This window comes from Leptonotus elevatus, chromosome 15, assembly GCF_054856555.1.
Source record: "Leptonotus elevatus isolate MCC_2025b chromosome 15, RoL_Lele_1.0, whole genome shotgun sequence".
Lineage (NCBI taxonomy): Eukaryota > Metazoa > Chordata > Actinopteri > Syngnathiformes > Syngnathidae > Leptonotus > Leptonotus elevatus.
In genome coordinates, this window is record NC_141253.1 from 4,311,342 (window position 1) to 4,328,772 (window position 17,431).

Consider the following 17,431-nt stretch of genomic DNA (forward strand, 5'->3'; position numbering starts at 1 on the left):
CGACGATTTGTGGAATATGAGTTAAGCAGCAAAATCCAGCCGTTTTTATCCATCTCAGCGGGCGGCCATTTTGCCACTATCGACTGAAGATGACATCAGAATTGCTCAAGGCAACAACCAATCACAACTCACCTGTTTTTTTGAAGCTGAACTGTGATTGGTTGTTCCGTGAGACCCGAGCAACTATGATGTCATTTTCACTCGACAGCAAGTGGAAAATGGCCGCCTTCTGATATTGATAAAAAATGCTGGATTTTGCAATTTGCTGCTTAACTCATATTCCACTAATGCAATATTAACCAAAATACCATATTTAGACTAGTAGGGCTGCATAGAACATATTATTGCCAATCTTTTTTTTAACGTTTTTTGCGACATTAAATTTAATAATTAAAAAAAAAGAAAATATTGAAAGGGGCGAAGAGTCAAACACAAAATGAGAACATTTACGAGGAACTACAGTAAGCACAAACTCACGCTCACATGCAGACTATTGGACCAACTGATTAGGCCACGCCCCTTTGAGGCACACATACAACACTACAGCTGTTGTGACAACAAACAATAATGATACTTCTTTATGCTGTTGTTCTTTAACAAAAAAATACGTAAAAAAAAAAAAAAGGTAGTCTGGAAGGGATTCATTCCAATGTGGGAAAATTGATTTAATATACAAGAAGATTGAGTTACTAGCTTGGTCACAGAAGGCATTAAACTGTAAGGCTACAAATCCCATCAGGCTTATATCTGACTATGCTATAAGTGCCTCTGTGCATAAACCTATAAACTAATGTTTGCTGTCATTTTGGCCATTTAAATGTGGGATAACAAAAACAACGTTAAGTACTGGGTCCGCACTGAAGTTCTCCTCAAATTTCCCATATGATGGAAAAAAACTTCAGAAAGCTGCTGTGGTTCAGTAATAACTATTCCGACCTTAGGGGGCCACATGATTTTAGAGTAATATTAAGGGAGAGGTCGCTTGCCTATCCTAAACATAGTTACACTGTTTATGTTGTTGGTGTGAGGGCATGAAGTGCAACACACTCGATTGTTCCAAGACTTTAGAGGAGGATCTGATTCCTGCCGGCGCAGAATGAGCAGAGCTTTTTAGTTGACTGCTTCCTGTTATGAAGTTGTAATCTCAGTGTCACAGGCGAGGTCGCCGACTGTTTATTTGTTGCCGGCAGCATCGGTTACGGTACTTGAAGATGGCTCTTCTTTTGAGGAACTCTTACCATCTGTTTGAGTACAAAGTCGCCAGCTCAGTCTATTTACGTCCCGCGATAACTTTGGAATGCGTGACATTTTGCGGTCACGTTGGCACGCGTATCGGAGTAGAAGCATTCTTGTCATCGGCGTGTGATTACGACGTGTCGATTGATGGCGTATCAGTTTGACTGTGAATTTCTAAAGTATATACGCACGGCATGTACAGGACTCATAAAGGTTTTATGAGCTGCCGGGAACGTGATATTTACTGAGAATGGCGATGTCATGTTTTACCAGGGGGTTAAAAATAATATCAGTCAGCTGAGCTGGCAAGGGGAGTGTAGCTCGTGTCTGATGTGTTGAACATTTGATTTTGTTGTTGTTGTTGTTGTTGTAATTAACTCATTCACTGCCATTGACGTCCAAAATTCATTTGAACTATTTCTGTTAGTTTAACTTTTTTTTCTCCACTTTTGTTAACAAGAGTATGAAAACCTAGATTTTTTTTTTTTTACATTTAGAACAGATATTTAAAAAAGTATTAATCGTGAGTTGACTAGTCATACAATTCATTACAATTAAAAATTGTAATCGCGTGACGCGATTTAAAAAAGAAAAGATTATTAAAAATTAGGGGCGATTACAATTTTTAATCGTAATTAATCACATGACTTCACTAGTTAACTCATGATCAATCTCAAATTTTATATCTAATATAAATATACAATTAAAAAAATTCTTGGTTTTCATACTCTTGTTAACAAAAGTGGATTTTTTTTAAACGAATAGAAATAGTTCAAATGAATTTTTGACGTCTATAGCAGTGAATGAGTTAACTAGTTACATGTTAACCCTATAAAGCCAGAACCATGAAATATATGAGAGAAAATTCTGATTCTTTGTAAATAGAGTATTTATTGGTCCTTTTGAACAAACAAAAAAACTTCTTTTTTTTATATCAACTTCCACATATGACTTGATTTGTGTCATATTTGATACATCTGGTCACAATGCTTTAAATTCGCACATATATAACTGTCAAAAATATAATAATAAACCGACATATCAAACATATTAGTATCTCCCAAAATCAGAAAGAACATTTTCCCACTTTTAGGTGTCTCTCCTTTCTCAATTGGAGCGATCTTGCAAGGTCGCTGGAAAAGCCATCAGTTGGGTGATACCGCCCTCTAATGGATTCTCCGTGCAATGCATGTGTCAGATCATATACGTCAGGGTTTTAATGAAAAAATACAAATATTATACTCGTGAAATAGAGGGCTCAAAATGTCTTATATTTAATATAATACATTTGGCTTAATAGGGTTAAACACCCTCACTACTATGCTCGCTCATTTGCATATTTTCCTCCCAGTCAATGTGAATTGTTCAGATTTCCGGTTGTTGTCATTTTGCCAGGAAGGAGTCTTCCTCTTGTTTGTTTTCCTTATCTGAAACACAATCCCCACATGAGACATAAAGACAAGAACGCAAAGCAATTTTGAGAGTCATTTTTCTAAACATGAAGGAGGATTATCGGTCCTGACGTCTGTCGTTGCAACGGGCGGTTTGATTTGAGGTTCTACTAAGGACTGGAGTTGGTGACCACTGATTTATTATTATTTATTTTTTATTTTTTATTTTTTCTTTTTTTTTCTTTCTTTTTTCTTTTTTATAAAGAGCTCAGTATTGTTCATTCGGAAATGTCATCATCATTGCTCTTTATTTATTATTTTTTATTTTTTTTATTTTTTTAAATCTTTTTTTGTTTTTCTTTTCAATTTTTTTTTTTTAAAGCCATGTCGTCAGGTATTTATTTATTTATTTATTTATTTTCCTTTTTTTTATAACCACTGATTTAGACGACATCATTAAAAGTTCAGGGGGGCGACGTGAAAGAATTCGTCATTTGGACGAGCAGGTATGTTTTTTGAGCCTCGAACTCTCGGCTCGAGCTTCAAACGCATACCTGCTATGCGTTTGAGCCGACCATGGGAAAAAAGGGGAAGCGTTCGACAATCAACTCCAGCTTCCTTGTTTGTCTCCCGTGCGATATCAATCAAAAGTGATTGTGCTGTTTGCTCAACAGTGTGACCGGGGGTCCAGAAAGCGAGCTTATAATTGACATATGGAAACATCTGCCATGGATTTATTTGAGTGTTGATTTACTTCCTGCATTTGATGACCGAGGAGAAAATTGTTTGGACCGCGAGCTTATTTCACCCACGATGCAAAATAGACTCGGCTCGCAGTGCAGTATATACACACACAACAGCTCTGGCTTTACCTCAGAATTATGATGTCATTCACCTCACCGCATGGTTACCGGCACTTGATTATGCACGCCGCATTATGTGAGGCTGTTTGTGTATTGGGCAACGACAGAACAGGGCAACCCCCGATGCATGTACGTAGCCTTGAGGCGGAGTACGCAAGCATGCGCCATATGTGATCCTGAATGCGACATTGAGACATTGCTTCAAATTGTCAGCATTTATCATAAACAGATGTGCGCTTGCTCTGAATAGGACGCTGGGAACCCCACAGTGTTGTATGGATGATTTATAGACCTGATTACTGTACTTGTGGTTACAGGATATTACGGTAGAGAGGTGTGAGTTTTCCACTGGGAAAAAGACGCAAAAGTCAACATCGAATGGCTGTTGGGATTTGAAAATATCTTTTTACTATATTAACAAAAAAATAATAACGATACTCAAGTTGCTGTATTAAGCATGTTTATCTAGACTGTTTTTAGTGGTCATCGAATGCCTGGATTCCATAGGTCAGATTACGTGTAGCACTATTATTAAAGTCAAATACCGTAAAAAAATCAAATGGAAAATTACTGTATACGTCCAATGCACAATGTCATGTGAGATTTCAGCACATCTCGTGAGACTTGGCTTTTAATTAAATTTCAAATGTTGCTTCAAACTTGGCTTTTACAGTCGTGCTGACAGTTTGACCCTCTAATCCAATAACTCTGTTTCGATGATTTCCTGTTGGAAATATGTATTCAATCCAAACAAATCAGAGTCCTTTTGCACCGTTTTTCCCCCTTGAGTCTGTTGTGAGAGATTCAGTATCAAAAATAATATTGTTATATTGTTTGCCTACATGTGTTGCTCCACTGTTTGTGTATACATATACATACATTTTTAAAAAGTGTATTCAATATTGACGAGCCACTGGTACTTTTCCGCGCACTAATTCTTGGCTCAAGTAGGACCTAGGAAAAAAAACACAAGATGTAAAAAATAAAATTAAAATAAATATATGCCCTTTGCCTTCTGATTTTGTGCTATTGGTCACCACGCCTGTTAATCTACCGACTTCTATGTCATCTCTACCACTTTGTATTTAGTGCCTTCCCTGTATGGTCCCGTCTCGTGTCCGAGGTTTTTGTTGAAGTCATCTGCATTTCAATCTGGGCTAAAGCCAAAATAAATGGCCATTGAGTGGTTGCTATTACAGCACTGAAGCCCTCTGCAAGAGTGTCCATCCATATTTGGATAGCGACAGCATGCTTCCAGTTTTTCAGCAATTCTCATGAAGTCATTAAACGAGACAGGGTCGATTCCAACGCCTTCTGGTCAGAATTGCATTGCTTCGGAAGAAAGTAATAATATTTCGTGCTAACATGTCGTTCTAATGAGTGTCCAACTAAAGGAAGCTAAACTGGAACTTGGCCTGCAGGGCTGTGACGTGCCGTAGCTGTCCGATGTGGTTACTTGTGAGAACAAGCAAGGCTGAAGACACTCGAAATGCGAGCGAGAGCTGTAGTTTTTTTGCCAATTTTTCAGCAGCTTAATTTCTCCCCGGTAAACAAGCTCCACAACACAACAACTTTGCCCAGTCTATAAATAGTAGGGGTGGGAATCTTTGAATGTCTCACGATTCGATTTCGATTCCGATTTTTGGGTGCGCGATTCGATTCAGAATCGATTTTCAATTAAGAATGATTTTTTTATTCAAAATGATTTGATTGACAATGATTTTTGCTTCAATTTATAGATGTTCAAGGAATCGTCATGATCTACTCGCGGCACTTTTATCACTCAAAAGATCGTCTCCACGCTGCAAAAAAACAACAACTTTTATTGGAATAACTTGATCGTGACTTTTTCCTTCTATTCTCCGTGGCTACAACTTAACAGTGTATCAGACCGCGTGGAACCACACTGCCCCTAAGTGACCACATCGGGTACAACATGAACAGCTCTCCCAATAAAGGCACACACAAACAAAGGGAAGACCGTATACAATAATTTAAATTGATTTTGGGACATTTAAAATTGATTCTGAATCATACTAAATGAGAATCGCGATTCTTATAAGAATCGATTTTTTTGGGGCACACCCTTAATAAATAGCGCTTTTAATTTTTTTTTACAGGCTGATTAACTGCAATTGTGGAATGAGATGCAGTGAGCCATCACTGACTAATATCGCTCAACTGGCCAACAACAGTAGGCCCACTCGCCAAGAGATCATTTAAATGAACTGTTTTTGCCTTTTACGGCAGGTCTGTGCTCTGTCTTCACTTCTCAAGTGGCTTCCTGTCACATAAGCTCAAATACACATCATTTTATGAAGAGCACCATGGGGGTGGGTTGGGGGTGGGGGGGGGGGGCGGGGATTCCGGATTGGCTAGCCTTTTAATGGAACTCCACTCATGTGCTCCACTCTTTTCATATCCTCTGGGTTGTTTCTGAGCGGACTATAGAGCGTTCAGTGTTCGCGCTGCTTTTGTGTTGTTTTGTTTGCGTTGTCATGGCAATTTGACTAAGCGCTCCTGTTTAAGGTCGGCTAGGCCACCCGCGACTTTTCCAAGGGCCTTATTGAAGTAATAAGAGGCTGCCGTCAAAAACCATGACAACCATGTGTCGAACCCTCTTCTTGAACTCTTAATTGGGACGTATGTATGCTGAAGTATTTGGCGCCCCCTGTATTGTTGTGTTCGGCCTCTTCATTAATGTAATTAACAGTCTGTGCAAGGTGGGAGGGGGTGGGGCGATTTTAGGAGTGCTAAATATTGAGTGCTTTCCCCGCAGGTTGAGATGAGTCACATCAACCTGTTCCCGTGGGAATTTAGTGTAATTTCCCATGAAAAGTCATGTTTGGTACACACGTTTTGGTTTGAATACTACGGAAATGATACGTTCCAAACCCTTAACCTTAAACGACAAATCCTGGCAAAATATAGGATAAAACCCATTGAATCGAGGGTGAAGTTGAAACATGACATTTGCATAAAATGATGTGGTCTCGAAGTGCATGAAATAACAGTGCTGTACTAAGCCACATTTTAAAAACTGCCGGTTATGTTTAATTGTGCTATCTTGCTTCCAAACAGCAGCATAAACTTGTAGTGTGTGACGGCAAACTGTGCACAAGAAATTTCCATTGCTTCCACACTTGATTTATAAATGTACTGAAAGTACACAATGTATATACACACACAGCAAAATATATGATATATGTGCTTTCTGACACGGTGGACACCGACAGGGTGGACATTTTTGGCTAATGTTAGCCTTAGTAAGCACACGGTGACCTTCACTAAGTGACATGAATCAATTGGCACGATGACTGTATTGTTTAACAATATAAAAATATATTTTGAATTTCTGAAAGGGTTTTATATCAACTTATATTTCACTATGACTTATATTTCATAAGCTTGACAATAAAATAATATGATCATATCACGGCGTCATCCTTCTTTAAAGAAAGACAAAATGCTGGTCATAATGTCAGTGAAAACATTGATTTAAAAAAATATATATATATTTAATTTAAATAGGCAGTTAAACTATAATGACAGGGTGGACAGTAATTTTAGAGACACATAGAAATGTTCAACATGTTTATGAAAGTGGAATATACATTTGTAAAATTACTTGCTTTATCACGAAACTTGTTGTAAAATGATTCTGAAAAATACGCCAAAGGCAGTTTAATAATATAATCGACACATTCAGTACGTCAATAAAATGTTTCAAAATAAACTAGGATGCAAATGCAAATGTTTCCATTTTTGCCACAATCGTTAACATATTGCTTCGAGAAGGCAATTTAGCAGTCAACTCGTAAGGTTATTCAAAAACACTCAACAACAATAAGCTTTGTGTAAAAATACACAGAAGGACGTTTGTTAGCAGCAATCACCGCGAGTCAACCTGCTTTGACTCCCGTTGCGATGACATCACGTCAGGCACGCGGGTCCTCTTTCCATATAAGGCCATCCATCTCGGTCGACTTGACGCCACACGCATTCGGGGTAGTATCGCGAAGCACTTCCTGTTACATGAGTTCTCCTTTTTGCGAGATGACCGCCGCGCTGTACTTTCACTGGAGGGAGACGGAAAGTGCCACAGCGCGGACGATTAGGAACATTCCCCAATGAAAGATGTGCTTGCTATCGTCTGTTGCCCGTTTGAAGGAAGTACTTCCGTTCATCCGTTTTAATGCCCGCCTTTCTCCATTGTGTGAAAGAGTCCAACGTTTTTAAAATACTGCGCTCAAAAAAAAAATAAAATAAAATAAAAAATAATAATAATAATAATAATAAAAAATAAAATAAAGAGCAATGATGATGACATTTCCGAATGAACAATACTGAGCTCTTTATAAAAATAAATAAATAAAAATACTGCGCTCATCTGCATGTACTTGTAGTGAAGAATTCCATTTTGGCAGCAGAGTACTCCACAGAGCAGATATTTTATATGGAGGGTCATAGATCTAGCTGTTAAAAGTAATTTAAAAAAAACAACAACTTGCACCATCTCAGTCTCACTAATAATTTATTGTAAGTTTTCACTATTACGTTTAGAGTATTTCTAAGCAAACGCTTAAATAGACATTTTTTTTTTATAGCTGTATTTGATAACGCTGAATTGAAGACACATGTTGGAAGGCTGTAAATCTTTCTGTTTATTTGATCCCCCACTCAAGTGTTTTTAGTGGGATCCTGTTGAGAAACAGCCATACGTTATCTATATTTTACAACTGGGGAACATACAAGTACATCAAAGTGCATTGTATGTACTAATTTAATTATCTTTTATTGTGATTTGCCACAGAATTTTCAAGTCGATAAATCAGACGTGTATTGCGCGGCATACGTCAAGTTTTGGAGTCAGCGGTGCGGAGAGGACCGCAGCGGGGACTCTCGTGTGGTCACGATCCATTTCATAAACATTTGGAGAGGCTCTTTAAGCTATTTGAAAATGTTTCGTCAAAGTAACGCAAAGCCTCTCAGCATCCTTTTTGCGCTCCCCGAATCCAACCTTTTAAGCATTGTAGCTGTAAGGCATTAACAGTGGAAACTCTTTAGGAGCCGCTTCTGGGCCACCGGGTTCACCTCTGCTCTGATTTGTTTGGTAACTGAACAAGCTTTTAAACGGGAGGGGGAGGGGTGGGGGGGGGATACCAGCTGCTTTAGTACAATGTAAAAACAATAAATCATGCAGTCTAAACTGTAATGATGAATGACCATTGATGATTGATGATTAAAAAAAAAAAAAAACGTTCTTTCTTGTTACATAAGCATAAAAACAAGTCAACTGCTGTAAAAACAGAAAACATTCTGCCATAACGTTGATAACATGTTGGACAAAACTACACGAGGTCCTTGGTGGTGGCGCAACCTGAATTTGTGTGCTCCGCAACATAAGTCGAGTTTTAAGACCCCTGCTCAAAGGTATTTCGCAAAATGAGAATCAGCTGCGATAAGCATTTGACATCGAAGTGGTTCGAAGCCAGGCAGCCCCGAGCCAATGAATACAACTCCTAATGCTTACAAGCGGCGCAGGTGTTCTGGCTCGTCACCCGGTTATTATTTACGACTAAAGTAGGAATCTAAATCATCAAAAATGATTTTAAAAGTCAAATGATTCTTTTTTTTTTGCTGCTTGAAATGTCAGCTCAGTTTCATTACTCGTGTCGCCGTCCGTCCGTTCTAGAATCGTTTGAATCGGTTGATATGGATCAAAACCACATTGAAAAAAAACCCATCCTGCTCCCCTTGACACATTTCCAGTTCACTTCTCTTTGTCATTCAAATTTATGACAGATTTCACCTGCCAAGTAACATTTATTTGTTTTGTATCTTTGTGAGAAAGCCTGACTGTAACATGCCGGCAAGACTAAAGGTCGTTAGCTTGTGTGCGTTAAAAACACGGCTAACCACGTCCGTCCATTACAGACGTTTCCCCCCCCCCCCTCTCCCTTCCGTGCCTGCAAATAGTTTGCTTGTAAGTTTACCATATATAGCTCTACGTATTGTTTGTTTCTTGGGTCCCTACATGGGCAGAATTCTTTGTCACTCCCCATTAGGTTCACAAACCACAAACACGCTAATGCTGGGATTTCAGACAAAGAATGCAGCCATGCAAAACGTCTGTGCATTCAACAGTCTTTCAGCAGCTTTTCTCTTTCTCCGTGCCGTTAAAATTTCCTGTTTTCGTAAGAGGCAGCCCGCTGCCAGTATGTCGGGAGGTGATTGGTACGCGGTAAGAGCCGTTTTATTGTGAGCGAGTGAGTCAGGACAGACTCCATAAAAGCGAGTAAGAGGCGCAGGACACTGAGTCAGTTGAGACATTGTAAGAGTGACTGCTTTAACAACTCGCACTTGCGGCAGATTTCCCAGACTTCTGCTATGCTTGCCCGTTGGGGGCTACCAAGTAATCCCAAGGAGCATGACTCCAAAGAAATGAGTCACTATCCCTGTAAAGTTTGTCCGTCACCTCCTGTCACTTCCTCATTCTTGTCACTTCCTCATTCTTTCCAGCTCCTTTTCCACTACTTGGGCTATTGTGAAGTAGAACACAATGGCACATTGTTTTTGCCTTCTATTGTCTTCTTATTTAGCACCAGTGGAAAAAAAAAATTTGTGAGCCAAGTTGAATGCAGAGAGAGAAAATGTGTGAATTTGTCCATAAACAAACTAATGATAAAATGGGGCTTAATTGGTGATGTTTGTGGGAAAACAACTGCTGTTTAATTTCCCCCAAAAGGTCTTAGTTATCCTTGAAAATTACACTTAGTCTTTAAATCGTTTAGGTTGTAAAAATCCCACAAACACAGTAAACAAAACTGTTTTCAATAGAAAACTTTTAAACTTACTTAAAAAAAAAAAAGTTCATGCTGACTTTATTACTCTATTTAGCGTATCACCCCTATAATTGCTAATTGTTATAGTGGTCATGACTTATAAATGCAAGGTCTTAAAAAGTATTTGGCCTGCTTAAAGCAACACTAAGAAACGTTCAGTTTATGTTGATTATGGCGGTGCCAAATGGACAAAAATAGTAATATTATGCCTGAAGGAAGACCATATTTCCCATGAGAACGGGTGCATTGTGTAATTTTTGAGCTCACGCCAGCGAGTGAAACCCGGGACAATGTTGATTCTTGTCCTTTTAATCCGGGTAGCTTCCCTCCCACAGACAAAACTTTCGAAGTTGTTTTGCAGCTTCTGCCAGGAAATTCGGTAATCGTGTGTCGATATTCAAATTGACTTCCGTCTTTGTAACAAATGGGTAATGTGGGAAGTGACGTATGCCATAAAGCAGTCAGCACATTTGTAGTTTTTTTTTTTTTGTTTAGCAGCGGTTCCTACCATCCTCCTCCAAAGTTACTTGGTGCCAATAAAAATAATACATCTTTTCTGCTCCTGCATGATGGCAGCCGGCATGGCTGTGCAGGTTTTCAAGTGCGTGAACAAGGTGTGTTGAGTGATTCATGGTGTGTGTGCGGGGCTGCCCCGCCGCCACGCCTTGTTATCGTACAGGCTTTTCATTGTGATAATTTACAGGATTGTAAGTGCCTTGACGTCATGCTTTTTGTCGCAAGCCGGATATTTTCCCTCCCCTTTGCGATCAAAGTCGGCAAAGACCCGATCGTCAGAGGTCTCGAAATGACGACTGTCTTTCTGTCCCGTCTTTGCGTCGAGGAACTACGTTGACGTCAGATGAGGGGCCTCGTCGGGCGAATGACCGCATATTCTAATCTTTGAACTTGTTTTCATTTTTTTTTGCATTTTTCCTCGCAGCTGACGGATGGAGGAAAGGCAGCCAAAGCCAACTTGAGCATCGGCGATGTCATCCTCTCCATCAACGGCGTCTCCGCGGACAGCATGAACCACCTCGAAGCCCAGAACAAGATCAAAGCCAGCTCGGTCAATCTCAGCCTAAATTTACAGAGGTAATCGACTGCTTTGGTGAACGGAATTCCTGCTCTCACTGGAGACAGGCCCGCATATTATTGTCTTAAGTTATGTCAAAAGAAAGAAGTCTGTTGTGTGTGGCATTGAAACGTCTGCGTTTGAACACTCTTAATTAGCAGTGTAGACAGGCTCTTAGTGTACAGACCCAAATCTGTTGAAGTCATCAGCTCGGGCTTCAGCTTTGCTTTACGTCAACTTGCGCTGAGTGCACCAAGCGTTCCTCTGGTCGGCCCATTAGGAAAAGGAAGAAGCCTGGAATTCCATCGCATACACTAAAACTTCATCGACTGGGATCCACCACATGAGCAGCTCCTATCAATTGAATCCGGCTCTTGTGTCTCCACTCCAGCCCTTCACATTTTTTTTTACCCGTGAGTTCAAACTGAGAAGAATTGACACCCTCCTTTTTTGAGTCTCGGTGTAATTGACCAGTTTTGAGAGGTCATCCTGTTTCATGAAAATGAGCCACTGCTCTGCCAATGCGACTTTCAGTAACATGACCACAAGAGGCGGAGCTGCGGGGTGGCGACTTGATGAGTTTGAAAAAGCGAGCAGTGCACGCAAAAGCCCCCAAAATGGCAGCACTGGTTATATTTTCACTTGTAGAGGGAGCACTTCATCACCAAAGTGACAAATCACACTTAACTCACTCACTCCCCGCCATTTTCACTGAAGCAACCCTCCTTGGCTGTTTTGCTGAATTTTGACAGATTTTGCCAAATATTGAGTTCTATTGCTCTAAAAACATGGAACCTTGTATCTGTTTCCGTTTTGCAGCAGTTAGCATTAGCTAAGTTTTCATCATTATTCACGTTTTTGTAGAAAACACTGTCAAAAAGAGCTTGTTGCAACATGGCCCTGCCTGATGTCTTATATTCTGCTGCCGTTTTTTGTAATTACTACCATTGCTTTAAGCCACCTCTTCAGGTCAGAAGCCGCATCAAAGCTTTCTGTATGCTCTTGCATACAAATTATAAAAAAAAAAAAAAGAAGTATAAATAAGTTTTGGGGACTGAAAAACAAAGTATTAAAAAACTTATTTACACTTTTTTTTGGGTTTGAAAGAGTTAATTACTTGTGTAGTGGATCTGTATTCTGGGGCAATTTTGGGGCATACATGTGCAATATAGATATTTTATTTATGTACAAAAAAAAACAAAAAAGTCAAATTTACGCAACATGTCCCAATTTAGCATTTATTGACTGACAATGCTGTTGTTAGTTAGAAAGTAATCAGTTTTTACCACCGTCTTTCAAAATTACACTTTCCAACAGTGGGACGTGCCAAGGATGACGACTTCCAAACAAACGCAAATGGCTCACCTTCACCAGCCGACTGTTTGCGCCAAACGCAATAGAACATTGCTAAGTAGCGTGGCACGCACAAACGTTCGAAGCTGTAAAAGTTGACGACAGAAAAAAAAAAATCTCAGCTTGTTTCGCACGGTCTGTTGTTCTAACAGCGAATGGCAGAAAGGAGCCCTTGCCACTTAATGGTGGGAAAAGGATCTTAAAATAGCTCCGTGCTGCAGCTGCATGTAATCATTTATGGGCAATGGGTGCATAATACGTCAAAACGTTGTGTTGACAGAGTACAGGTCTCCAAATATATACACAAGGCTCTTTTTTTTTTTTATCGACTTTTTGCATGATTTCCAGCATTAGTTTTGAGTGCTATTTTGTCAAGCTCGTCTTTCTCCAGCTATGTCCTTAAAAATGTGATTTAGGATTTTAGACTCTTGGCTTTGTGATAATATCCCTACTAAGTGCCAAAAGATGATTTATGCGAGTTAAGTTTCGTCCCAGGACGTAACTCTCAAGAGCCTTAAGCTCGTGTTTACCTTTGCCCCCTTTTCCAAACAGATCGTGTAACAGATCAACCGCTACCTTTTAGCGTTCATAAATGAGACCCTAAAGTGCCTCCTTCTTTAAAAATAACCGTTGCGAGAGATGAGCCGGTATCGATAAGTGCCACTTTTCTCGTAACTATCTTGACATATTGTATGCTTTCTAAGAACATAAGCACATGTCGCAGATTCTCAGTTTGCAAGCACGTCGTCTCGCGCGCATTGTATTACAAACTAAGCAGTCTTTCCATATAACGGATGCTCTGGCTTATTGACGCTGATGTTATTCCCTTGTTGCTAGGTGAAAAGAAAAGACTTGGACTCTGGCTTTAGGAAGCACTTTTCGAATCTTTTCTGGCTACCAGACCTGAAGAAAATGATCAAAAGCATAACAAGCCTAGGAAAAGACCAACACAAGTTGTAAATTGAGGTTTTCTTTTGGTGTATATTGTCGGGCACAATTTGTCCCAAGCAAACTGTTCTCCAAGTTTCATCCTTTGATTTGTACTTTGAGCTGATATGAACCTGAAGTTTTCGCTCAACTTCAATGGCCGTGCTTTGTCCCCAGATCAGCCCGACACTTGGGTTACACAATGCAGCTGTGGGAAGTAGCCTTAGGAAGGAATGATAATTGGTGTTTATTTATTGTCATTGAACTATGCGGCACGCAGTAATGAAACGCCTCTCCCCAGAGGTTGCGTTTGGCACCACCTGGCTTGGACAGATAATACAGAGCATGCACAAGTGATACCACCACATCCTTTGTTTTTATACGAAGTTAGCTAAGTACATTGGAACCCTAACGTTTGAATACTATGGGCCTGTTTTACTCAGGGGTTTGCACGTGCAACAGGCGTGAACTTGGTTGAGCAGTTCATTTAGCGTGTTGTAGGAGGAAAATGCAGGGGTTTTCCTGGCTCAAATCGAGGCAGAGGCGGTATCACTCTGACGATGGGTGACTATCGGCGCCAATGCCAGTCTTATTTTAACTCATTCCCTCCCAGCCGTTTTCACCGAAGCAACCCCCTTTGCTCCCTGGCTGTTTTACTGGATTTTGACTGATTTTGCAAGGCCCACAGAATATTGTGTTTTATTGCTATAAAAACATGGAACCTACCAAAAGAAAGATTAGAGTATTTTCTTTCATTAGGAAAAAAAGTAAGTTTGTATCTGTTTCCGTTTTGCAGCGATTAGCATTAGAATATAGCTAGGTTTCATCATTATTCACAAATCTGTTGAAAACACTGGGGAAAAGAGCTTGTTGCAACATGGCCCTGGTTGATCTCTTATACTCTGCTGCCACCTGCTGGCCGTTTTTTCTAATAACTACCATTGCTTTAATCGACCTGTTCGGGTCAGAGGCTGCATCAAAGCTTTCTGTATGCTCTAGCATTAAAAACAAAAAAACAAAAAACAAAAAAAAACGTATAAATATGTTTTTGGGACCATGCCAATGTTTAAAATAGAACATTTTTATACGTTTTTGGGAGCAAATGAGTTAAGGTATTAAGGCGCACTCTGACCTACATTACATACAAATTACGGTTACATTGCCGCTGTAGGAACATAGTTTGTTGTTTTATACCTTGAGTTTTTTTTTTTTTTTTCAACTGGATGAATCAAAATGAATCAAAAACTTGTGTTGCCGATGCTAGGTCAGAACCATGAAAGGATTTCGCAATCGTTTACATTTCAGTCCAAAGAACGAGTGATTTCAGACAGACATTCCGACTGACACTAAACACAGCCTTCTGATCTGGAGGCAGGCGCTCCACACCTCGCTTGGAATTTATATAAAACCGCCTCTCTGTTTTTGATATATTCTGTCCCGCAAGTAGCCCTGCGTCCACACTTTGTGATGTGTTGGATGCTGCGGGCCACTTTTTTGAACTCTAATCAAGGCATGCAGCTTGGCCACGGTTACAACCGGGGGGGGGAGGGGGGAGGAGATCTAATGGTGCCTGAAGCCCCCACTGACTCCTGGCTGCCTCCGCCGCATGTGGCGTAGTGGTCGGAAGAGAAGAATGAGCGGACGGGAGCGCATCCAATAACGGAACGCTCCCGTCTCTCCACTCGCCCTATTCGTCAACCTGTTCGGATCACGCTTGTGCTGCTCTGCTTGCTTTGCAGTTTTCGACAAGTCACACCGATATTATCGGCACTAATAAATAGTGTGTGCACTACTAGACAAAATGCCATGCTTGTTAATCGGTCTTAACGAGAAAGATTCTCTACATTTGTGTTGGGTTTCAACACATATGTCCCCTGGCCAACAATTATTTAGGGCTGCAGCTATCGACATCTTTAAAAGCGTTTTTTTCTATTAATTAGTCCAACGATTAATCGAATAATAGGTCAAAAATGTATTAGGCATTAAAGTTGGTTGCCCCCCAGAAATATCCGCAGATAAAAAAAGCAATATGCCCCCCCCCCCTTTTTATCTCTTTTTCGTAGGAAATTAATATTGAATGTTAATCATCTTTTCTTTTCTTTTTTTTACAATAATATGTTCTATGCAGCCCCACTGGTCTAAATATGATATTCTGGTTAATATTGTGGTAGTGGAATCTGAGTTACGAAGCAAAATCCAGCCATTTTTATCCATCTCATGGGGGCGGCCATTTTGCCACGTGCTGTCGACTGAAGATGACATCATTGTTGCTCAGGGCTCAGGCAACGACAAATCACAGCTCACCTGTTTTCTGAAGCTGAGCTGTGATTGGCTGTTACCTGAGCAACCATTTTGTTGCCATAACTCATATTCCACAAATGTAATATTAATCAGAATGTCATTTTTAGACGAGTGAGGTCATATATAATATTATTGCCAAGAAATGTTTAAGGTTGACTTCCCCCTTAAGAGAATAGTTTGGGTTTGAAAATATATATTTTTGTTTCCAATGCATTTCAATGGGCGTCAATTATACTTGGGTTTTCACTATTATTCTTTCCATAAATTGACTCAATTGAATCATTCAATTGGCCGAGTCTGGGCAACAGATGGAATGATAAGACTTTTATTTTTATTTGTTTTTTATCTTGTTTGGGGGGGGGGGGGCTCTTCATGCTGTGTATTTTTAATTTTTAGTCTAATGTTTGTATCAACCAAGATTTGTCAAGCTGTTGCCGTGCGTTACAATGATAGAATATTGTGGATCTCGCAGTTTGTCTGCATTTTTCCTTCATTTCTCAGTGACTATTGAATAAATCGTACATGACAGCCATATGCAAGAGTTGCATATTTCAGCCTCCACTATTTGGGTCTTATCCAATTTTAACGGGGAGGTCTCCCACCACACTTTCACGTTTCGTCATTCCCTTCAGATGCTGAATCGTGGATCTTGTTGAGGGAGATTTTGGAAGAATGAAAACAGTGCCTGACATGAGAAGCATGTGTGAATTCTCCAGCGCGGCCACATGTCAGGGAGTCTTTTGCTTTTAACGTGGAGAAAATATGCCAGTTAATGGAAGATAATTGTCAGTGGCAGATGTTTGAAGTCAGAGCTGCGTGAGGTTCCGCTTAAATCAGTCGACTATCAACTGGCCTCGTGCGTCTGCTCGCCTCTCCATCATTCAGTCAAATACCGCATGCCAGACTGTTTCTCTTGGCTCTGGACGAGACGCCGACAGGATGGAAATGCTGCCTTATCCCCTCAAGGCTTATTCCTCCGCTTAACCTTCCCAGTCCCTCCTCCAAGATAGCTATTTCTCCATGTGGGTGCGTGACCAAGTTGTTTCGCAGGGAAGTCAAGGTTGATGAGGACCACTTAACGTCTCTTAGCTGTCGCGCCCCCACATCGGGCGTCATAATGGAGTTACTTAGGCAAGGATGCGTTACCCTTACAACTGCGCCAATTTGAGCCACATTTCTACAATCCGTTTTTTTGCAGCAATTAGCATTGGAATATAGCTAAGTTTCATCATTATTCACAGATCTGTTGAAAACACTGGGGAAAAGAGGTTGTTGCAACATGGCCCTGGCTGATCTCTTATACTCTGCTGCCACCTGCTGGCCACTTTTTGTAGTAACTACAATTGCTTTAAGCGACCTCTTCATGTCAGAAGCTGTGTCAAAGCCTTCTGTATGTTCTAGCATAAAAAAAATGTTTAAAAACATGCCATTGGGAGTGCAGGA

At 40.2% G+C, this 17,431-nt stretch overlaps 1 protein-coding gene across 3 annotated transcripts in view; it reads left to right on the plus strand.

The window, feature by feature from the left end:
* pdlim5b (PDZ and LIM domain 5b) overlaps positions 1-17,431 on the plus strand; it is a 40,790-nt gene that overhangs the window by 5,390 nt on the left and 17,969 nt on the right. For all 3 annotated transcript variants that reach the window (XM_086097290.1, XM_086097288.1, XM_086097287.1), the window contains exon 3: positions 11,276-11,427. In XM_086097290.1, coding sequence (XP_085953416.1) covers positions 11,276-11,427 — 152 coding nt within the window. The remainder of the gene's footprint in view (positions 1-11,275; positions 11,428-17,431) is intronic.